At 37.6% G+C, this 25,121-nt stretch overlaps 1 protein-coding gene across 1 annotated transcript; it reads right to left on the reverse strand.

Moving 5' to 3' along the window:
• Positions 1-3,201: 3,201 nt before the first annotated feature.
• Positions 3,202-21,813, reverse strand: LOC102810386 (VWFA and cache domain-containing protein 1-like). The gene is made up of 25 exons (XM_006816463.3): positions 21,510-21,813; positions 19,675-19,737; positions 18,103-18,267; positions 17,559-17,773; positions 17,000-17,162; positions 16,527-16,671; positions 14,726-14,803; positions 13,686-13,841; positions 13,169-13,251; positions 12,762-12,897; positions 12,251-12,412; positions 11,966-12,095; positions 10,909-11,023; positions 10,714-10,798; positions 10,500-10,580; positions 9,894-10,036; positions 9,423-9,601; positions 9,213-9,320; positions 8,695-8,802; positions 7,928-8,120; positions 7,423-7,575; positions 6,780-6,874; positions 6,020-6,142; positions 5,427-5,518; positions 3,202-5,188 (listed from the first exon to the last, which is right to left on the reverse strand). The coding sequence occupies exons 1-25, from the start codon at positions 21,660-21,662 to the stop codon at positions 4,752-4,754; spliced, it is 3,561 nt and encodes a 1,186-aa protein (XP_006816526.2). The 5' UTR covers positions 21,663-21,813; the 3' UTR covers positions 3,202-4,751.
• Positions 21,814-25,121: the final 3,308 nt, after the last annotated feature.

Here is a 25,121-nt window from a genome sequence, read left to right on the forward strand (position 1 = left end):
TAATTCATATAGTGGTTTGTGGTAGATGAGCTATTTCATATAGTGGTTTGTGGTAGATGAGCTAATTCATATAGTGGTTTGTGGTAGATGCCCTAATTCATATAGTGGTTTGAGGTAGATGAGCTAATTCGTATAGTGGTTTGAGGTAGATGAGGTAATCCATATACAAAATGTAGTGGTTTGTGGTAGATGAGCTAATTCATATAGTGGTTTGTGGTAAATGCCCTAATTCATATAGTGGTTTGAGGTAGATGAGCTAATTCATATAGTGGTTTGAGGTAGATGAGGTAATCCATATACAAAATGTAGTGGTTTGTGGTAGATGAACTAATTCATATAGTGGTTTGTGGTAGATGGGCTATTTCATATAGTGGTTTGTGGTAGATGAGCTAATTCATATAGTGGTTTGTGGTAGATGAGCTAATTCATATAGTGGTTTGTGGTAAATGAGCTAATTCATATAGTGGTTTGTGGTAGATGAGCTAATTCATATAGTGGTTTGAGGTAGATGAGGTAATCCATATACAAAATGTAGTGGTTTGTGGTAGATGAGCTAATTTATATAGTGGTTTGTGGTAGATGAGCTATTTCATATAGTGGTTTGTGGTAGATGAGCTAATTCATATAGTGGTTTGTGGTAGATGAGCTAATTCATATAGTGGTTTGTGGTAGATGAGCTAATTCATATAGTGGTTTGTGGTAGATGTGCTAATTCATATAGTGGTTTGTGGTAGATGAGCTAATTCATATAGTGGTTTGTGGTAGATGAGCTAATTCATATAGTGGTTTGTGGTAGATGAGCTATTTCATATAGTGGTTTGTGGTAGATGAGCTAATTCATATAGTGGTTTGAGGTAGATGAGGTAATCCATATACAAAATGTTGTGGTTTGTGGTAGATGAGCTAATTCATATAGTGGTTTGTGGTAGATGACCTAATTCATATAGTGGTTTGAGGTAGATGAGCTAATTCATATAGTGGTTTGAGGTAGATGAGGTAATCCATATACAAAATGTAGTGGTTTGTCGTAGATGAGCTAATTCATATAGTGGTTTGTGGTAGATGAGCTATTTCATATAATGGTTTGTGGTAGATGAGCTAATTCATATAGTGGTTTGTGGTAGATGAGCTAATTCATATAGTGGTTTGTGGTAAATGAGCTAATTCATATAGTGGTTTGTGGTAGATGAGCTAATTCATATAGTGGTTTGTGGTAGATGAGCTAATTCATATAGTGGTTTGAGGTAGATGAGCTATTTCATATAGTGGTTTGTGGTAGATGAGCTAATTCATATAGTGGTTTGTGGTAGATGAGCTATTTCATATAGTGGTTTGTGGTAGATGAGCTAATTCATATAGTGGTTTGTGGTAGATGCCCTAATTCATATAGTGGTTTGAGGTAGATGAGCTAATTCGTATAGTGGTTTGAGGTAGATGAGGTAATCCATATACAAAATGTAGTGGTTTGTGGTAGATGAGCTAATTCATATAGTGGTTTGTGGTAGATGCCCTAATTCATATAGTGGTTTGAGGTAGATGAGCTAATTCATATAGTGGTTTGAGGTAGATGAGGTAATCCATATACAAAATGTAGTGGTTTGTGGTAGATGAACTAATTCATATAGTGGTTTGTGGTAGATGGGCTATTTCATATAGTGGTTTGTGGTAGATGAGCTAATTCATATAGTGGTTTGTGGTAGATGAGCTAATTCATATAGTGGTTTGTGGTAAATGAGCTAATTCATATAGTGGTTTGTGGTAGATGAGCTAATTCATATAGTGGTTTGAGGTAGATGAGGTAATCCATATACAAAATGTAGTGGTTTGTGGTAGATGAGCTAATTCATATAGTGGTTTGTGGTAGATGAGCTATTTCATATAGTGGTTTGTGGTAGATGAGCTAATTCATATAGTGGTTTGTGGTAGATGAGCTAATTCATATAGTGGTTTGTGGTAAATGAGCTAATTCATATAGTGGTTTGTGGTAGATGAGTTAATTCATATAGTGGTTTGTGGTAGATGAGCTAATTCATATAGTGGTTTGTGGTAGATGAGCTAATTCATATAGTGGTTTGTGGTAGATGAGCTAATTCATATAGTGATTTGTGGTACATGAGCTATTTCATATAGTGGTTTGTGGTAGATGAGCTAATTCATATAGTGGTTTGTGGTAGATGAGCTAATTCATATAGTGGTTTGAGGTAAATGAGGTAATCCATATACAAAATGTAGTGGTTTGTGGTAGATGAGCTAATCCATATAGTAGTTTGTGGTAGATGAGCTAATTCATATAGTGGTTTGAGGTAAATGAGCTAATTCATATAGTGGTTTGAGGTAGATGAACTAATTCATATAGTGGTTTGTGGTAGATGAGCTAATTCATATAGTGGTTTGTGGTAGATGAGCTAATTCATATAGTGGTTTGTGGTAGATGAGCTAATTCATATAGTGGTGTGTGGTAAATGAGCTAATTCATATAGTGGTTTGTGGTAGATGAGTTAATTCATATAGTGGTTTGTGGTAGATGAGCTAATTCATCTAGTGGTTTGTGGTAGATGAGCTAATCCATATAGTGATTTGTGGTAAATGAGCTGATTCATATAGTGGTTTGTGGTAGATGAGCTAATATAGTGGTTTGAGGTAGATGAGGTAATCCATATACAAAATGTAGTGGTTTGTGGTAGATGAGCTAATTCATATAGTGGTTTGTGGTAGATGAGCTATTTTATATAGTGGTTTGTGGTAGATGAGCTAATTCATATAGTGGTTTGTGGTAGATGAGCTAATTCATATAGTGGTTTGTGGTAGATGAGCTAATTCATATAGTGGTTTGTGGTAAATGAGCTAATTCATATAGTGGTTTGTGGTAGATGAGTTAATTCATATAGTGGTTGTTGTAGATGATCTAATTCATATAGTGGTTTGTGGTAGATGATCTAATTCATATAGTGGTTTGTTGTAGGTGATCTAATTCATATAGTGGTTTGTGGTAGATGAGTTAATTCATATAGTGGTTTGTGGTAGATGAGCTAATTCATATAGTGGTCGTTGTAGATGATCTAATTCATATAGTAGCTTTTCCAAATACAAATGCTGCAAGCCTGGCAAGCGAGCAGAATGTAATCTTTGTGTACTAGTACTACTGAGTGTACAGCCAAGGATGGGAGAACATTAGGAGACACAGAAATGAAGCGATCAATATATATTAAGAAAACTTCTATTAAAAAAAGTTTATTTGGAAACGCATTTCCTTAATTATCATCTTAAATAACACCACGACAAAACAAGTCTAAAATTTTAAAGTACTTTTGCTTATTATTCCATTTAAACAAAATCTTCTTCCTAAAAAAACTGTCCACTGCGACAAAACACAAATATGTTAAGCTAGCAGTAGAACAAAAATCTGACATGATTACAAAAAACTTATTTTTAACAATCTCATACAACGCTGGCTGTTATTCATCATACACTCAAAGCGGGAGGGTGTCACCCTCGCACGCGTCCCAAGCAACGATAAAAACTCGCGCTAAAAACGCAAAGGCTCATGGGTATACGCTTGTTTGTAAACAATTTCACGCTATGGCTATCTGACGCATGCGCAGGTGTGACTCCCCGCTTTGACCAATTAGATAATTACGTACACATTAGAACATTTTATCTACGGTTTGACACTGATAACATGTGTCCCTCATGTAAGCGTACGGAAAACAAGGACAATATAGGCTTTGTAGAAGACTTTGTATGAAGACCAGGAATAGCATTTATAATAAATAGACTCGCTTCAGTTAGGATGATTTTTGTTTACGATAAACAAAAAAAAATATCTTTTAAAAAAAATGGTGATTGGGTTGCAAAGACTGTTGTGCAATCGCAAAATCGCAATTACAGCGCTTTCAGGACAGTTTGAATTCAATGCAATATGGGAGAGAACCTTTCATTGTATATCATCACAGTCACTCTACTAGTAGATGGAAAACTATTATACTGAAATCTCACTAAATTATATGTCAATTTGTAATGTTTTATCAATATTAGGATTCGCATCAATAATAACTAATATTATGACTTTTGTTATCCCATGTCGCCAAGGAAATTGGTAAAGGGTGGTGGTCGTCGCGCCACTCATGCGCGAGATATAGGGAATTGAGTCCCAAGCAACGATAACAACACACTGGAAACGCAAAGGCTCATGGGTAGCCGCTTGTCCGTAAACAATGACACGCCATGGCCAATTGACGCATGCGTAGGTGGCGACTCCCCAGCTTTAACTATTGCGCGGACCAACGAGTACAAACTGAGTGGATACCAAGTTTTAACTAGGTAATTTCTTTGGTGCACATGCGCGGCGCGACGACCACCACCCTTTAAGATATAAAGGAATAATCCCACTATAGAAAGCAGTGAACAGAACGGACTTCTGTATCCCGAAAAATACCAGTTTTTTATGCTGACGGCATGAACCCATGGTAATGATGAAAATATAGAAAACATGACGTATTGAATTAGGCTGAAACCTCTTCATTTGAGATTTTAATTCGAACCACCGACCTCTGCAAGTTGAGTCCGTGTATCCTGGGTACTGCACTTCATTAAAAGTGAGCGTGACTAAATCGACAACTTGTTTAGAATCTCACCCTGTGAGTTGTTTTAAATTAGGGTAGTTTTCATTTTCTAGTTTTACAGTTTTTCCGTATAATCTACAATGTTGAATTCACGAATGGCGGCAGTTCATTCTCTGGAAAATCGTCATTTTACAGCCGTATTTCCTGGTAGTCGTCAGTTAGTGGTTCCTCTCTGGGGTCGTATGGTTCCTCGTATGACGATTCCCGTGTTACTACGGGACCTGGATAATCCGCTGCATGTCCTCTCATTGATTCATAGTTGTTCGGACTCCAATTACTTTCCGGATTAATATAAGCGGGAGAGTCAGGTAACATGTTTATATCTGACCCCAATGACCCGGAATGCGGCGATTCTGGAGCCCTCGGTGCCGACGGTGGTGGGGGTGCTGATGGCTGTGCACTAGCAGTGTACGACATCGACATATGGTTTTCACTGTAGTCGTCTTTATGTCTTCTACGTAATACCATAATGACGACGATCACAACAACCACGATGGCGATAACAAGCAAAACTCCTATTACTGCTCCGACTACTGCCCCAGCTGATGGCGACGATAATGGCGCCGCTGAAAAAGATAATGAAATTTGTGTTTCAATTTGTGTGAAATGGCATAGGCGTTGTTCATATTGTGCTATACATTTATAATATATACGAAATTATATTTTTAGTGCATGACGTTAAAAGTGAATCAGTGAAAGCAAACACCTACGTTGTTCTGAATCGTAACAGATATGTAATTTCGATTTCAAGTGTAGGGTTCAGGGTACTGAACGCCGTGATGTTCAGTCAATAGGTATACTTACGTTTACAATAGTAGACCTTGTCACTGCAGTATGGATCATCTATGTTCTCACCCTCGTCACACCATTCACAGTTTACGACCGATTCGCAATCACTGTATAGAGAAACTCGTATTTACACAATATCACCAATTTTAAATAGTGTAATGGTTAGAATTCAAGACTTATTAGTAATATTAAATAATATAGAATGAACTTATTCCAGTATTTTAATAATAACTTTGGAATATCATCCAACAAATTTGATTTGCATTTGACTCTCGAAAAGCGATTGAAAAAAAAAACAGAAACCCATGTGCATATAAAATATTCGTGGTAAAAATTCAGTTTTTGCACAATCTCTATTATTATGTAAAATGTTTGATATTCTCGGCTATCTCATATGGCACACATATGAAAAATGGGTCCAAGTCACTTGACATGATGGAAAATGGTATTGTATATGGTTACCTAATTCATTAATTTATATAACATATAGGGGGCAAAATGTGATATTCAGTGAAAAAAAGTGTCAACGAATTCAAGCCTCATCCTTAATGGGAAGCTAATTTCTTTAAGATATTGTAACTGATATGTGGTGCGTCTTGAGTACTTACATGGCATTTTTCATAACATTACAGTCAAATGCAAAACACTGCGACAAATCGTAAAGATTGGAATCCTCTTCAACAATTGGGTCTATATCGAGGACAGGAGGTGTACAGGACGGGGCGGTGTCACTGTCAAATAAAACATATTGCGTCAGACTGAGGTAATGCCAAACGTTCCGCTTCTATTTCCAATCATACTTAGTAGCACAACCAAGTGTAGTTTAAACGCGGTGTACTTGAGTACGCCGAATAGCATGAAATGAACTACAGGGTAGATATAATTAAAGCGGGAGAGTCGTCACCTGCGCATGCGTCAGATGGCCATACCGTGTCATTGTTTACAAACAAGCGTCTACCCTTGAGCCTTTGCGTTATAGCGTGTGTTGTTATCGTCGCTTGGTACTCAATTTTCGCGCGTGCGCAGGTGACGACCCTCCCGTTTAATAATACACATACCAACCGCACTTGTATACCCAACCATTTTTTATATACATTGAAATTTAAACCTAAAACAATCGCTGTTTGTTTTCGACATATACTCGTCTTTGTTAGCATAATTATGATCTTTTGATCACGTGCATGGTTATCAAAGTTGCCTATGATCCAAATTGTCTTTTTTACAGCACTAGTCTAAGACCAAAATATATCGTAATATGCAAATATCAAACAGTAAGATGGTAAAGAGATTTGTTGAATAGTTAATGGTTCATCATCGCCATTTTATAGATGAATATTCATATATAATCACGTGTACACAATGTCATACCTGGTATACTGGAATTCGTTGTCACAGTGATCATATGCCGCGTCAGAATCACATGGACACTCACATTTATCTTCACCTGCGTGTTGACAGTTGCTCTGAAACATTACATGATAACAGCTGTATTATGCACAAAGGCCAACATAAACATAGTACTTATACTTATAAAAATAGCTGTACTGATAATCAAATGTAAACTATAATGTGAGGTTATTACGAGGATACTTCAAAGTATGGTCGAAGACAATACAGCGAACGTTTGGAACAGAATCAGCGAACTACTTCGTGGGGAGTCCGGTAAAACCCTGGTGGCAGCCATGTTTGTTTTTATTATTAGAGGACGCTTACGTGCGTAATTATTCCATATTTGCAATTTTGCATTTTCTAATATGATAGGATGAAAATACCCCGTAAAATACAACAAAATTACGACACGCTGTAACATATGGCGTTGCGGTGACAGATGTATAATAATATACTATAATCGCACAACCGCAGTCAAAATACTGAATATGGCGAATATATAACACAGTTATACTTCAAGAGATATTAAGACACAGTTCAGCATGTTCAACTTTAGTGGGCGCTTCTAAAAACAAACAGTATGACACAACAAATGCTTTCCAATCACATGTGCACGTATTACCTCTAGACAGGGGCACAGCGATTGAAGACAACGACCTGATTTGTCAATGATACCAAGATAAGCATTGGTCATTGGTATATAGGAAAGTTGATAACGCATACATGGGTTTGCATCCTCCAGATTATCAACGACATTGTTAGACGATTTTGGGACCTAGAAATAAAATAACAGCATAAACTTAAGGTGTTGACAGTTGAAATGAGACAGTTTGACAATTTTCGTATGAAGCAAATAAGAGTTACCTTGCGCTGGGTTTTGAATGAGAAATGTAGAATAGGTTTTTCTGTGGGTTTCTTAATATATTTAACTAATATACAGTCATTGGGTTAAGAGGTTGTAATTGTCATTGAAGGTCAGTTACAGTTAGTGTGGGTATGTTTCTCTACGATTTGCCGTATAATTTGTGTAATTCACGGTTATAAAATTACACTAAACATGTTGTTCGGCCTAAATTTTACGTGTTTACCAATATATGTGCTATAAATAATAATATTAATAGTCTTACCACGTAGTAATTCTGTAGTTTTATTTTCTGAAACTTGACACATTTCTCCTTAGTTAGAACTCCTTCAGTTATCAAATGTTGTGCAACGTCCGGTTCCAATTGAGTTATATGTAGTTCATGAATATCGATGCCACTTGAACCAAAAAAGTCTTGATGAACTACCAGATATCCGCTACTATCCATCACAAAACAGCTAAGGAGTAAAGTAATGATGCCGAATAACAAATATTACTGAATAAAATATACTTGTAATCTTTTGAAACACAACTATCAGAGATCATTTTATAAAGTTCGCATTATTCCTGTCTTTGGATGGAAATCGAAATAAAATTCAGATATTTCTATAGATAACCTTGAAATGTATTCTTACTACCATTACAATATATACATGTATACCGCTCAGTGACAATAACCTGTCCAACAAGTGAACAAACATTTTTTTTAAATATACAAATATTGTAAATTAACTTTTTCTATTACAACACATTTCACAATTGTATGCACTTTACTACTGATATAATCTTTATAAATTTTAGCTCATTTTGGACAAAAATTCCCATTATCAACAGTTCTTAATCACAATTTTATGTTTCGGAAGGTGACTAAGGACTTCTTCTGAATCAGCGTTTATAAGATTAAGAATGTAAAAGTAAAGTGAAACTTACTTATGTGGTGGTCACAAATCAAAGAATTAAAAATAAGTAATTTAAAATAATATTATCCTTAAAGATTATAATCTATACTGCGTGTAACACAAAACTACGTACCTATATTGAGTTTCCATACACAATGGGTATAATTCAGTCAACACCCGATAAAAATATGCCAACGTAAAATCCATGCCCATTACAGCTACGACTTCATTGGATAACAAGCTGTGTGGAAAATGTGATTTTTTGTTTTTGTTTTAAATTATAATTTGAGTTCCTTACGTTGCCAATTATATACTGAGTATAGATCTAATCTGCACCAATACAGATTTGCACTTATGGATATATTATGAATGCAGGAATATGCAAGGAATTAGCGATGAATAACAGATCGTAATAAACTCGCTCAGCTGGAGAGGGTTTTGGAATCCCATGATCTTCACCAAAGTAAATTGTAAAATCGTGACTGTGGTGTCATTACACGAGGTCCATACGTCTTAAATCTTCTGTACTGTCGAAATGGCTTCAAATATCAATATATTTGCAAGATTGAATTTCCGTCATCCTAATTTTGGTTCTCATGTCATCCGGTCAGAGTTCAACCCAAGTTAGCATCCAAGTACACGTGTACTTACCTATCAACAAGCGTGTGGCTTAAAGTGATGACGTAACCAGATCCACTTGCCGCATCGTATGGTGGTGACAGTGTCCGCATTCCTTTATTGCTTTTAGCGCGTTCATACCTGTAACATGGCAACACTGGTCGTTAAAGATGTATAGACAATTTATTTAATTATTTATATTTATATATTTAATACACTATATATGCCATCAATAAAACTTACCAGGATCTTACAGTGTGGTCGTAACTGTGGTTTAGCTGTACACCTGGATACTCACGAAACACACCATTCGATGTACCAATGTAGTAGAAAGCTGTGTATTGTTTTGTTTCGGATTGTAAAGATTGTTTCCAAACTTCATCGGCAGCGGCAGTGACGACTACAGCGTCACGCACTCCAGGCTAAAATGTGACATTCAAATGAAATGCATTCATTCAGTCATGTCGGTGTAGCATATTAAACAAGTTGTAAGTTTCTTGTAAGTTGCGGACGCCGGGAATTAGATACTCCAGATGGACGCTTTTACGGTCTGCTGCATGTCTGTCTGCCTGGGCATGTACTCTCCGCAGTTGAATTGCTTGTTTGGCATCATCACATTCTTTTCATGTCCTAATGAACTTGAACTGTAGTTCACAAACATTGCATTGCTAGTCCAAATGAAAGTGCGAAACAAGCCTGATCCAATGAACTTACTTTGAACTTATCTGATTGGACGGTTCCTGTGACGTCATTCATGTAGTTAGTGTATGCCTGTACAATGTGTACATCTTCTTCTTCGGAGAGGTATTTTTGTGGATCAACGAATGCCTCAGGACTGAACTTGACGGATGATTGTTCTAGCAGACAAAAAAATGATACGTGGTATTTATACGTAATATTTATTTAGGGCATAATATAATATTATATTCATGTGTGCCTGACGACAATTTTTGTATTCACATTTATCCAATTCATTTACATTATGCATTCATCTTTTTCTTCATCATCACGACAATTCATCAATTCCATCCGTCCTCTCACCGTCCTGTTTACCGTAATATTAAAGTGCGGTGGTCGTCGTGCCGCGTTCTGTTCGATATGGGACTCATAGCGACGTATACAACGCGTGTAAAATACATTGTTTATTTACATGAAATTCGAACACGCGCTTCGCGACGACCACCGCGCTTTAACTGTCTGTTATTCTGAAATGTTTGACTAGTATTGACAATAAGGGTATGCAAATGATCTAATTATGTATGCAGATATCGAATGGGAAATGCATATTACGATAAGATTCGCGGACAAACGTACGCGTACCTGTAATGGCTCTTCTGTTAAAGTGTCTACACTCCTGGGTAGAGCGACGCAGATCCGCCCTGTGATACACGAAGTCATTCCCTGTAAGAATAAACATTTATTAAGCGTTTGTGCGTTTATGAATGAATGAGTGAATGAATGAATGAATATATTAATATGCATGGGTAAAATAGTCGATATCGTCATAGAAAATAAATAAATAAAAATATCTCACCTGTGGGTGTCTGGGCATTTAATTCGGTTTGTATATCACTGTCAGCTACGACTAAACAGAGCACATACGGAGTGCCACCACCGATCTGAAACATAACATAACGAATAAAACGTTGGTATTGCACCCTAACATATCTTGGCACTAAGTAGTAATAGTAAAACGTTATGTACTATGAACTGATTGGTCAATACCTACCGCCTCACATGTATACGTGGATAGGACGCCCTGTGTGCGCACGCCCTCTGTGGCAGAATTACCCCTCGGTATTGATCTTGTAGAAGAAAAATTAGCCTCCCTTTTAAAACTATCTCTATAAAAAAACAAAGTGTACAAACACGTTATCTTGTGCGTAAAAAGTCTGTGATTTATATAAAACATCAAAACACGCGTTACGTGAGAAAAACGCTTGTCATCATTGATGTGATGCTCCTCACAAGATTCATTTTCACAGAAAGACGCCAACATATATGAAACTGCGTGAACACGAAATTACTCCTAGTACGTACAAAGCTTAAAACGGGAGGGTCGTCACCTGCGCATGCGTCAAATGGTCATAGCGTGTCATTGTTTATAAACAAGCGTCTACCCATGAACCTTTGCGTTTTTAGCGTGTGTTGTTATCGTGGCTTGGGATTCAATTCCCGCACGTGCGCAGGTGATGACCCTCTCGCTTTAATTATTTCGCTTATTTGGCTGATAGCAAAATGCGGTAATTTAACCCCAAAATATAACCAAACACATTCTTTCTTTTATAAACTAGTAAATGAAAAAAAAAAACTAGTGAATGCATACAAAAGTAGGGCCACCGTCACAAGTTCAAAGTAAAATGCCTTTAGTTTGGGGTTGGGGAGTTCAAAAACTATTTAATTGTTGTATATATGACTTGATAATCTGAACAACTCAAGGGATGTCGCATAATGCAAGGTAACGAACCTAATACTAACACTTTGTAAACTTAACATAGCTTCCGGTAGATTGAATGTATCCTGGCTAGTAATATATAGGTTTAGTTTTTGTTTATGTTGCCATTTTATTTTAACTTACGTACGAATATGCTACAATTATGTTTGAAGGATGGTAAAGGGGGCTTAGAAAAACTTAGCGTATTAGTTTTTTTTTATCCAACTGTGAACTGTTGGTGATGTTTATCTACATGAAAGCGAACGCGTACATCATCAAGGTGGCTTTAACTCAAGGAGAATATTGTTTTCTCTTACAGCATGTGAGTGTAATGTACAACTGGACTACGTACCCTTCAATCTCAGCATCCTCTATCATTGCCTTAAATTGGGAAGCACGCTCCAAAGACGTGATATGTACAAAAACAGGGTCTTCTTCTACGTTGATTGGGGCCGGTAACAATGGGTGGATTAAAGTACGGCCTGTGAAAAAAAGGTAATGTTCCCAGCAATCATTAGTGTAATTATAGATCGAAATGTCTTCCATCCCTGATATAGTTTTCCCCATACCATAGAGTTATGTCAAATGTAGAACTGTTGAGTGACAAATTGGCTACCGACTGCCCAATTACACTCACCTGCAGCGTTGGAACTGGATTCAAATATAAAAGCATAGGATAGCTGTCCCTGGTGGAAGTATGATATTTCATCGAAGATATCTTGTAAGGTGATATCTACACCGACCACACCTTCCAGCCCGCCATTGTATATAACTGGTAAAGCGACGGTGGTCATAAGTCCTGTGAAAATTGAGTGCGAGCATTATTGCTGCCACGTGGTCATTATATGATAGCCAAGTATGTATATGCGAATGTTCCCAGAAATTGCATAATAAATTAGATTAAGTACACATCATGTTGTCAGTTGCACATTCCAAGACGCATAATTGAGATATAAATCTTGGTCCGAGTAAGTTATCGTCTTTCAAAATAGTGTGACCGCATAGTTCAAACTATTCGAAAATAAATTGCCGCGGCTGATACACTGTGATGTGTTTTCAGTTGTGTACGGTAACATCATCACAAACCGTCGGCACCGTGTTACTAACATTTTAAAGTTCTCGGTTTATTGTCAAACACCGACACTCACCGTTTCCCGAAGCTGCTTGATAGGGTACGGAGAAGATTGGTTTAATCCTCGCTGATGTCGACGAGAACTGATCATAGTATGATGCCATCACGATGCGTAAGTTATCCGGATTCGATACAATAACTGACTTTCCAGCCTGAGAAGTAATCACGTATTTGATGTAAGAAGTGGTATTAATAGTTACTGATCGAGAAAGAGGGAGAGAGAGGGTTAGATAGATAGAAGGGGCATATTGTAAGCTGCGTGTGTTTACTTCCTCTAAAGTAAAATAATTTACAATCATAAAGAACAAAGAAACAACATGATTAGTAGCCCTATTTAATTTGTATGTATTTATGTTCTATATTCCAGGAAGTTTATCGAAAGCTCGTATGATCAAGGTATATGAAAACAAGAAAATAGATAACCTCAATGTCGCCGCCGGAGGAGCCAACTCCATACGTACTGCCGTCTTGCAACGCCATTGCTTTGAGAAGACCCGCATCGACTTCTGTTAATATGAAAGAAATATAGTGATTTAAATCATTTGTAGAAATCACAAGATGTAATTTAAGCAAATTCTAATTAGTCGTATTCGATATGTATTATGAAAACGACGCGACGTCAACGAACTATATGTTGGATGCGCGTGAAATTGGACCACGGCGCGCACGGTCACCGTCCCGTATATACAGACAGTTGAACTGAATGAATGAATGCGGCAGGAATTTGTGGCGTTTCAAATTAATCTGGGTGATATTTGAAAGTTCCCACTTCACCATTTTCACACATACCTTCTACATAACAGGTAGATAATGATGACTGACCAAGTCAACTATCTGCGAACGAGGCAGCAAGAGCGATGTGACGTACACGGACCGTTACGGAGACGAAATACGTGATAATGAAACCTACAAGACGCCAATTAGTTCATTCCGTGCTTACCTCCACCGAGTCCATATGTAAAAATGATGACCTTATTATTCATCACGGTGTCATTATTCCTATCAATAATTGTCTGCATTATCCGTCTCCTCCTCTCGTCATCATCACCGACGTTGTCAGTGGGTTGGCCATCGGTGAGAAATAGTATCACTTGCTCTGTAAACAAAGTCATGGTTTAGTTAGTATAAGAGAACAACAAAATGTTCGACAGCATGAGTATGTCCATTATGTTATATGGAGCCGAGATTTGTGAATTCAGTCCATAAACCATATTGAAAGAGTACAACTGACATTGTGTAAGAAATTTTTAAGGGTCGGACCCAGCGACGACAAATTCACATGTTTTAGGGACTTCATACTTGTATCGATATTTGTGCATTCTGTTGTTATGTGCATTAAATCTTGGGGCTAATCTGCACTGGCTCGGAAGGTTGTAAATGATTAGCTAGTTTGAATTTGCATAACAATACTGACAATGAACGTGCATTCAACGCCACAAGTTTTTTTGTTTTTTTAGCCAATCAGAATTCATCTTCCGAGCCAGTGCAGATCAGCCGAAATCTTGGATGCGACAATGCAAGGCAATCGTACACGACTGGGAGGGGGGGGGGCTATCAAATTATGGAATAGCCAAACATGCATATCAAGTGGTTCTGAAATAGATGACAATGGAAAGCCATCGTACGCGACTGACGGGGGGGGGGGGTATCAAATCATGGAATAGCCATATAAAGTGGTCCTGAAACAGGTGACAATGGAAGGCAACCTTGGGCATCGCAGGTTAAGGCTGTTTTGTTCACTTACGGTGATATGAGAATGAGTAGAAGACACGGGTTACCAAGAATGGTACAGCAAGTAATGTAGTAAGAATAAAATGATAACGTAATGTTGTTTAAAAAACTTATTACAACCAGAGAGGTGAATGGGGTTAAGAATTGCATTTTGAGGTATGTGTAAAAATAATATTGCCAAGAATATGGACTTCCAGAATTGTACGTAGTTGCCATGGTGACATTGTTTGGTAGAAAACTTTAACTTACTTCTGTTTTCATCAGTCGACATCGAGCCTTTTAGTAAATCGAATGCCGCATTCAATGCACCTATGTAGTTTGTATTATCTGAAAGTAGAAAATAGTAATGGTTGTTTCAAGAAAAAAAAATGTGCACGTGACTAGTTCCCATAGAACAGTTTGTTTGACTTATTATTAAATGCACTTTTAGAAGTTGACCAAAGTAAACAAAAAATGTCATGTCATTCACGATATACCGTGACGTAGTAACCGTTTCACCCAGCGTCACTACGCAAGAATTTAAGACATTAAAATATTCGTTACTAGATTTAATATTATTTTTATCCATTTAGAAAATGGTATGGTAATCCTTGTATTGACACCGGCGTGCATGGCGCGGTATAGTAACTTTTTAACTTGGCTGCATGGTGCGAAAACGGTCGGGCAAGTTATCTTTCAGATGCGTAAATACACACACAAAAACTTCAGTAACAAACACAATAAGTATATCCACTTTGAAAAAATATATTTATTTTGGGCTAGGCAGTTCATGTTGTCGACTGATCACCAGCTCACGATTATTTGATCTTAAATAACATTTAAAAAGATTCACCGAGTGTGACGTTATGCTTCACACCGAGTGTGTCGTTATGTTATGCTTTATTTTTACTTTGGGCTATGATTCGTGTGAGATTTGAACAATTCCTCCAGACTCGCCATCGTTCCGATGAGAAGACCGAATTCAAAAGCATTAACAAGTGAATATTGAATGGGAAGCCGAAACTATCGCCACATACGGATAGGCTGAAGTTCACTGAAATTACAAAGTTGTTGATCTCAGAAAGCGGCGTCACCCAAGGATGTTGCTGTTTCCTATGATATACATATTATTCATCACTTTGTAATTTGAGTTTCTTTGCACACGTGTCATAAACGTGAAAACACTGACAGGAACAGCGTTAACTACGTAAACATGTACAGAAAGAGCGTTAACACACTCCTGTACTGGGAGAGCGTTAACATACTCCTGTACAGGAAGAGCGTTAACATACTCCTGTACTGGGAGAGCGTTAACATACTCCTGTACAGGGAGAGCGATAACATACTCCTGTACAGGAAGAGCGTTAACATACTCATGTACTGGGAGAGCGTTAACATACTCCTGTACAGGAAGAGCGTTAACATACTCATGTACACGAAGTGCGTTAACATACTCATGTACAGGAACAGCGTTAACATACTCATGTACAGGAACAGCGTTAACATACTCCTGTACAGGAAGAGCGTTAACATACTTCTGTACAGGAAGAGCGCTAACATACTCCTGTACAGGAAGAGCGTTAACATACTCATGTACAGGAAGAGCGTTAACATACTCATGTACAGGAAGAGCGTTAACATACTCCTGTACAGGAAGAGCGTTAACATACTCTTGTACAGGAAGAGCGTTAACTACGTACACATACTCCTGTACAGGAAGAGCGTTAACTACGTAAACATACTCCTGTACAGGAAGAGCGTTAACTGCGTAAACATACTCCTGTACAGGAAGAACGTTAACTGCGTAAACATACTCCTGTACAGGAAGAGCGTTAACATACTCCTGTACAGGAAGAGCGTTAACTACGTAAACATACTCCTATACAGGAAGAGCGTTAACTACGTAAACATACTCCTGTACAGGAAGAGCGTTAACTGCGTAAACACACTCTTGTACGGGAAAAGCGTTAAGTACGTAACATATTCCTGTACAGGAAGAGTGTAACATACTCATGTACAGTAAGAGCGTTAACATACTTCTGTACAGGAAGAGCGTTAACTACGTAACTACCTTCAGTGGGAATCGAGTGCACAAAACTTTTCAAGTAATCAATATTAGGCGGAGTTGCTTCGGCTAACTGATCTTTGAAACAACTTAAACTGCCACTATCTTCGCCAGGTCGCCTCAGCTCTGTTGAAAATGCAATGACAGAAACCTGAAATAAAACGACAAAATAAAGTTATACTTTTAATATATGGGAATTGAAATGTGACGTCATAGATACGTTAAACCTGAACTACAGATCATGAAATACTGGTACGTACCATCAATTCAAAATAACCACTCTTTGCGACAGTATTTCGGAATCTTAGTAGGGCAAACGAAAACAGTGTTTGGAGAAAACGCATTAAAGTGTTTATTCCATATGCAATGTTGAATATAAAGTTACAACACATTTTCAAATTCTCTATGTAGCGAAGCTGTATGTCACTTAGGGATAAAAAACTAATTTTAGAAAAGTGAACAACACTGACACTACCTACCTTGTCATTCGGATTCATGGTATCTAACACCGTATTCGCCGCTTCCTTGGCAGTTTCCATAAAAGTACGGCCGTCACTGAGGCTATGGCTCATAGAACCACTGTTATCGATGAGAATTACGACGTTCTTTGGATCCGATGTTGCCGTTTCCACGTACCAAGGTCTACAGACATTTCAGAAAACGTACTACAAATGTCACTCATATTCATATTAAAGGACGGTGGTCGTCGCGCGGCAGTTCGAATGTATTTTACACGCGTTGTGTACGTCGCTATGAGTCCCATATCGAACACAACGCGGCGCGACGACCACCGCCCTTTAGATTGCATATAAATATTGTATATGTACATAATGTACAATGTTTCATATATCAATGTATAGGAGTTATTACGCAGAGTGCTTGAATGTGTGCGTGCACCACCATTTTCATAGTTAGCGTCCATCACACCGTGTTGGTACCCATGCAACGGTATACCTAGCACCCATAGTGGTGATGGAAAGCATTATCTTGCTAGGGTTTCTAGACGTTGCTAAACACAGTTTAGAGTAGGCTTCTTACCTGTATCTAGCATCATAGTCATTACAGTCACTCCGCGAGTTGGCTGGATAGATCGTAAAAACTCCCTCTTCGCTGCCGTAAAACTGCCATTGAATGCCTTTGTGAGCTGGGTTTTGGTAATTAGATTTCATAACATCGATGACGCCATCGTTTAATCGTTTAGGATTGGATACCCGAGCAGAAGAGAGCCTCTCACAAGCGATGTCTTCATCGATCTACAAACAAGAGAATGCACAGTTTATACCGAGCGACCAATGCCAACGACAGTTGAACGTGGAAGAAACATGCATCCATCTCGTACCCCCTCAATAGAGAATATCACAATCCATTTAAGCCGGTTTAATTCTAATATTTTTAATGAGTAGTGTAATACAACCACATAACAACAAATCAATTTATTACAGTTTCCGTGACGTCAACTTGAAGAGGGAAGGAGAAACAAGTGAACAAGTAATTTGCCAACAATTCTGAACCAAACAACCAGCTGTAAGAAAAATGGCACAATCATTATACCAAGCCATAACGTATACATTGTCTTACTTACACGCTTTCTGAATCGCGTTCTGTATTCCAGTTGGTCGGGGTCCAGTTGGCAACACTCGGTGAACGTTCCTTGACTCGAAGAAGCCAAAGAGTCTTGGACAGCTTCACGAAGATTTTCAACTGCGAGTATGCCAGATTGAAATTTGGCACTCACAGACAGTAGTAACTATAGAAACGACAGAAGAATTAGTTCAATCGACATATAATATTGCAGTTTCGTTTCAGTATTCTTTATGTCTATAATAAGCCTTTGTTTGCCTAAACTTACTGGAGGCGATTATTTGAATGAGGCGGATTACCTCATACCTTAATCTTTCATAAAATATAGCGCCCCAAGCGACGTAACGCTTCCAAAAAGACACGCTGGCAGCATCGATATTGATTTGAAGTGTAGTTGTTCTTCAACAACCAATATTTTTTGGGGGAGAAATTTGATACATTCTATATCACGATCTACTAGAGACAAACGAAGTTGTCGCTTTGAATGGCACTTCGAAAAAGCAGAGGTTCGCCACTAGAGGGCGCGCAGTACAGAAAAGGCGTTGAAGAACTTGTGTAAAATGTTCATTTGTCGACTGTTATTTTAGAGAAACGAAGTACTACAGATATATCACGTGGTTAGAGTTATGATGTTAATATAACAAATGAGAGTCGTGTATACGGACATGTTTACTGGGTGACTGGACTATGAAAAAAAAAAAACTGTTAGAAATTATTGAAAGAAACATACAGACATGAAATTTAACTTTAACATACAACCCTGCGCTGCAAGCACCAATCGCAAACATCAAAAGTTCTTCGATAATATTGGTGAATATATTCATGATATTTGAATATTTTGTTACAGAAGTAATTTTCGGAGAAATCGAAAACGAAGAAATCTAGTGAAATGTATTGGTCTGCCGCCATCTTAGACTCATAAGTTGCAATGCGACGCAAAGACAGAAGGTGACATTGGTTATTACTAGTTGATATACGTCTTACGTTAATTTTACCAAATCACCAAGATTTCAATACACGAAGATTACTTACAATACTTTTATTAATTTTAGGTGAGAAGTCTACAATTACTTTTAAACTTTGACGTGGTTCGATATAGTTTTAGCAAAACGTTGTGCTTAGAGCGGATTCATGCATCATAGACACATCTTGTTAGAATCCTCTACACTCTACTCCTGAAACGGGTTGCGTTGCGGGGCTTTATTGCCAAGAATATTGTATTGACAGACCTACAAAATATCCAATCTCGACTCTGACTTCTACTGACTATATAATGTATCATTTCTAAATTTAGTCTTAAAGCGGGAGGGTCGTCACGTGTGCACGCGCGGGAATTGAGTCCCAAGCGACGATAACAACACACGCTAAAAACGCAAAGGAACATTGGTAGACGCTTGTTTGTAAACAATGACACGCTTTGGCCATATGACGCAAGCGTAGATGACGACACTCCCGCTTTAAATAAGAAACAATAGAACGTGTTGACGCTTTGCTATTTTTCGAGAAAAAACACATATTTAATCTGTGAATATATTGAAATAATGTGGTAATATGTGGATATACAAGCATTTACCTGTTCTATTAATTGCGCGTTATCCAATGGTATATTTTCAAAAGCCAGTGAGTTGAATTGTTCCTGAAATATAAACAACATACGTCATTTGTTGAAAGTAAACATGGAACCATAGACCTATTCAAATGTCTATGAAGGAACACAGTCTTGTAACAAGGAAATGAAAGTAAAGTAAAGTAAACAACAATGTATGTAAAAATGGATTTTATGTAGAATCTGAAAAAAAGAGTGTATATGTGAGATCATTGGGAACAAGTCGCCGACAAAAGTGTGGAGACGTGGTTTCTGTTGTGATCCACACACCGCACAATTTTACCCGATCCCTTCGAACAGCTTAGAACACGGTCGCGTAAATACACTGTACATGTGACACGTGAGAGCATGCTATTTATTATGTATTATTTATTATGCGTGTGTACAGTGAATGGTTCTGTAGAAATGGAAATGGTTCTGTAACAAGGAAATGAAAGTAAAGTAAAGTAAACAACAATGTATGTAAAAATGGATTTTATGTAGAATCTGAAAAAAAGAGTGTATATGTGAGATCATTGGGAACAAGTCGCCGACAAAAGTGTGGAGACGTGGTTTCTGTTGTGATCCACACACCGCACAATTTTACCCGATCCCTTCGAACAGCTTAGAACACGGTCGCGTAAATACACTGTACATGTGACATGTGAGAGCATGCTATTTATTATGTATTATTTATTATGCGTGTGTACAGTGAATGGTTCTGTAGAAAAACCTGCCCACAATAGTAATAGAAGTATATATAGTTATGTAGTAACTCCGATTATAATTCGAATTCATGTTGGCAGACCAACACAATTATACAAAATATACTCCCTATTCCGGGGATATTGAGTTACAAACATATGTAATACGATTTGCCTAGGAACACTTTATTTTTTCAAAATGAAATTATTTTGTCCATGCTTATTTCATTTATGCACGAAATGTGTGATAATGTAGTATAGCAGGAAAACGTATGCATATCCCACAATAATACATTTTCGTGCTATATTATCATTTCATTGTGAAACTAACAATATATGCCCCGATATCAGTTATCAGAGGATATTATATATAAATTAGACCAATTTGTCTTGTCTTGCTGAGACAGTTAGCGTTGTATGAGACTTATTCCCTTATACGTATCATGCTTACCATAGGTCAACCACGTGACCTTCAAGCGAAAGTATGTTTGTTGGGCGAGGTCACCGACCCCCAGTTAATAGGACAGGGAGGTCGTGTGCCAGTACACGCATATTTCATCGCGAACTATTATGATTCACCCTTAATGGAATCCCAATAAACTAGTCAACATATACGATACTGTAATTCTACGAATTGTGGGATTTTTTTATACACACACACAGCACAACTTTCGGCTTCGACTGAGGAACATGTCACTAGAAACACATGTGTTTTAATGCCATTCACGTGGATTTTATCAGACCGACCATGTTAATGGGACAACCTTTTCACATTTAATCAACAATAACAACAACATCAACAGGGACAACGCAACGCAACGCAACAATAGACAATATATACTTGCCCGGTCTTGTCTTTAAGGCTGCGTACTATTACTACTTAGTTAGCTGCAGTTCTGTAGCTCGCTTGGTTTCGCTGTCGGTTATTTTGTTCGTCGTGGTGTTAACGCGTTAACATTACGACGAACAAAATAACCGACAGCGAAACCAAGCGAGCTACAGAACTGCAGCTACTACTTAGTACATGTACCGCTAGTATGTACTCATTACAAGTTTACGGTTTCAAGACGGAAATCCCGTTTTCGAGACACAGCACAATATCGTCCTATATATATTTACCTGTATAACTGTGACACCTAAATTGTTGTCTGCCACTTTCGCCAGTTCTTCGCTGAGTTTAGTAACGTCTAGCAACGCCGACGCTTGAGCGAGGTTTATCACCGTAATCAAGACACTTAAAACAGTCAATTTGTTTTCCGCCATACTCCCCATCAGTGTAAACTATATCTGTGAGAAATGTCGTGATGTCATACGTCGGCACGTGCACGTAGTAAGTTTTTAGACTACACGACGGAAACTATCGTGGTAAGACTTCTTTGGTTAAAAAAAAAGGTCAACGGACAACACACCCCGTTTTATGTTTCGATCTTCAAGTCGTTGGTGGCGCTCATTGCAAGCAACCATCCATGGCCATAACGTATACTATGACTATACGTATTGTATAAATCATAAAAAATAGGATCGATTTATCGATCGAATAATTTGTAAGACATTTGCTTCTTGGTCTAATCGTTTATAATTGAAATATCCAGAATTGTTCTATTTTGCAGTAAATTGTAAGAATATTGATGCAAACAAGTTTCGGGGCATCAGCATCCGACTACTTTTCGACAAAATTGTGGTTGTGGTTTTAGGAATAGATAATTTTGCTATTGTGTTTATGATTGAAATATTATTTCATAACTAAAATTATAGATTGTGGACATAGGATTACTATATATCGTGAGAGGTAAGGCGATTTTTTTACCATGAGTTTTTTTTTTGGTTTTAAAAACTGACGAAGTAGGATGTTTTGCTTCAAAGCGGAGGAGTCGTCACCTGCGCATGCGTCAGATGGCCTTAGCCTGTCATTGTTTACAAACAAGCGTCTACCCATGAGCCTTTGCGTTTTAGCGTGTGTTGTTATCGTCGCTTGGGACTCAATTCCCGTGCGTGCGCAGGTGACGACCCTCCCCCGCTGTATCGTTGTGTTCTATAGAATTGTACTACTGCTAAAAAAATAATAAGTGCTGGCCAATTTTCAAAAAATACGGAACAATAACCCACACCATGACACTAAAACCAATGAAAACCTGTGTTTATTCAAGTTGTCATCTAATTTATTGCCGCTTATCTCAACGAGTAACGGGAACTGTGGGCATTGCACCTATGCATGGAACTATTATAGTTCCATGACCTATGCAATATGTATCTGGTGTGTTGATAATACCACGTACCTTTATAATAAGCCAAGCTCTCTAACGACGTGGCGGTTTTTTGTGACGTAGAAATGACGTAGATAGGTATAAGTAATAAGTAGTCAATTATGTTTGATTGTGAAGTCGGAACAGTTTTTATTGACGGTCGACTACAGATAAAAATAATATGGCCGCTGTGTCAGTGTCATTTCCACATATCACGTCACAGAAGTGCTTTACCACTAGAGGGCGTCGTTGACATAGGAATTAATGGTCTTTTGATTGTATTGAAATAGTGCTGTAATATAACTCATTTGGAGGAAGTGTATTTCGGTTTATATTCACCCACGCTTTTCCGACGTACATGTTAGTACGTGGAGTCTAGGGTGGGAAAATCGAGCACAGCTTTTTGAGAAGCGCATGCGTGTATGTAATACAACCATAAATGTAATAACAAGCATTAAAATAATAAAAAAACATTCATAAATGTAACAGTCAACCATAAATATAATACAACCATAAATGTAATAACATCTACAAATGTAATACAACCATAATGTAGTACAACCATAAATGAAATGACAAGCATTAAAATAATAGAAAAAACATTCATAAATGTAACAGTCAACCATAAATGGAATAAGATTTCGCCTATTTTTTAGAATAGCTTGCTGCGAGTTGGCAGCTGTTCCCAGGTTTGCGTTTTCTGACATTCGTTCTGCGCTTGCGCAGTCGGTGAATCTTGGATATTGCCGGTGTACGACAAAGTTCTTTTCGAGTTTGTTATGTAGTTGTGTAGTGTTTTAATAGTGTATATCTGAATATTGTGCGAAATATATGTGCGAAATGCAGTTAACAATGTACGATTAGATAACCATTTATTTCTGTATCCAAGGAAACAGTTTGAATTTGAATTTTTTAATTTGGAACACGGAGTCAACAATATAATTACTGTGAATCCACGGCTAACATATTATCCCCAATATTCAGTTCGAAAAGATTTGTACCCCAAAATTAGGCACCTGTCTTAACTGCCTTGTTCAATCAACTTATTTGTTAAAGGCAGTTGTCGCCGCGCCGCGCATGTGCGACATTTGTGTTGATAAACATTGATTTCACCCACACTCCAATGCGCTCTTGAAATGGAAATCACAGGTATGAGGTTTGACCTGGGCGCGACTTGCACTAATTACCGCCGGTGACTCCCACGATGCATTCTAAGCTTGGTAACGTTTCTTTGATTTGCGCAACAGTCAAGTTTGAATGAGACCCATACCTCGCACATGCGTGGCGCGACGCCTTTTAAACATAACTGCAAGACGAGAGAAAATCGCAGGTGCTGTAAGTTTGAACAATTTAAACTGCCAATGCACCTTTCATATAAATCAATAAGTACATGGTGACAAAAAGGTCATTTAAAACATTGTCGTTATTGTGTTGAACAGTAGCCGTCAATCGTTAAAGAATTTGCTATAATAATAATAATAATAATAATAATAATAATAATAATAATAATAATAATAATAATAATAATAATAATAATAATAATAATAATAATAATAATAATAATAATAATAATATTAATAATAATAATAATATATTTCAGTGAAAGACCCTTGGCCTATTATATATATTTAATACAGTTACTGTAGTAATGACAACGTAACCGATACATCCCCTATAATTAGATAGTTAACAGAAAGTCTTTATCGCAGTGGTGTATCACGTGACACACAAATAAACGTCGTTACCATGTTGTTAGCGATATGAACACATTTGACATATCAAAGACATGGATGACGGTCAAGTAAGTAGTATTATAAATGCGTGAACGATGAAACAGCACAAAACGAATATGCCGGGTGAATACATTATGGAAACAACACCGCCTGCTTTAACATATCCTGCTCGACATGAGTTCATACATTCGATTTAGCCTGACATTTAGGCGTGGGTTTCAGCACCGCAGAGGGCGCAACTCACGCGATCTTGTCAGGCTAGTATTCGACTGTGCCGCATGGGATGTGACAAATTATATTATTGACTTCAATGCACAGCCACAAACTGAAAAGGTATATTTTCAAATAATATTTCATTTTAAAATTATATTAAAGCTGAAATATAAAATACTTCTCAAGTACATTTACCCATACCGAGTTACCGCGAAATAAACATGTAAACACTCCCATATTTTATTTTATTGAAAAAAAACACCAAAAGTTAAACAAGATAGTGAACGCAAGTCACATTCGTGTGATAGAGGGACTGTGTTTCCGCGCAATCGTGACCTCCTTTTCAGCGGCTTCGAGACCTAGTTTTGTCGTAACAGTACAAACGACGTGTGTATAGCCCGGGTGTATAGCTGCTTTCTATGTAAGCCTCGTTTATGTTCGGGCTCAGTGAAATACAGAATACAGTTGTACAATCCTTTCTCTGCATTTTAGGGACGTTGTGTAGTCATGGCAACCCTATACACAGACGTTTTCTTAACATT

Source organism: Saccoglossus kowalevskii, chromosome 1 (genome assembly GCF_978046115.1).
Source record: "Saccoglossus kowalevskii chromosome 1, keSacKowa6.1, whole genome shotgun sequence".
Classification (NCBI taxonomy): domain Eukaryota; kingdom Metazoa; phylum Hemichordata; class Enteropneusta; family Harrimaniidae; genus Saccoglossus; species Saccoglossus kowalevskii.

Bases quoted from the DNA above. Each gene is read 5' to 3' on its own strand.
- LOC102810386 (XM_006816463.3), bottom strand. From the start codon at position 21,662: ATGGGGAGTATGGCGGAAAACAAATTGACTGTTTTAAGTGTCTTGATT. The intron at 8,121-8,694 runs GTACGTAGTTTT...TTTACTCCTTAG, and splicing joins TGTATGGAAACTCAATATAG to CTGTTTTGTGATGGATAGTA. The intron at 6,875-7,422 runs GTAATACGTGCA...GTAATGTTTCAG, and splicing joins CGCTGTGCCCCTGTCTAGAG to AGCAACTGTCAACACGCAGG.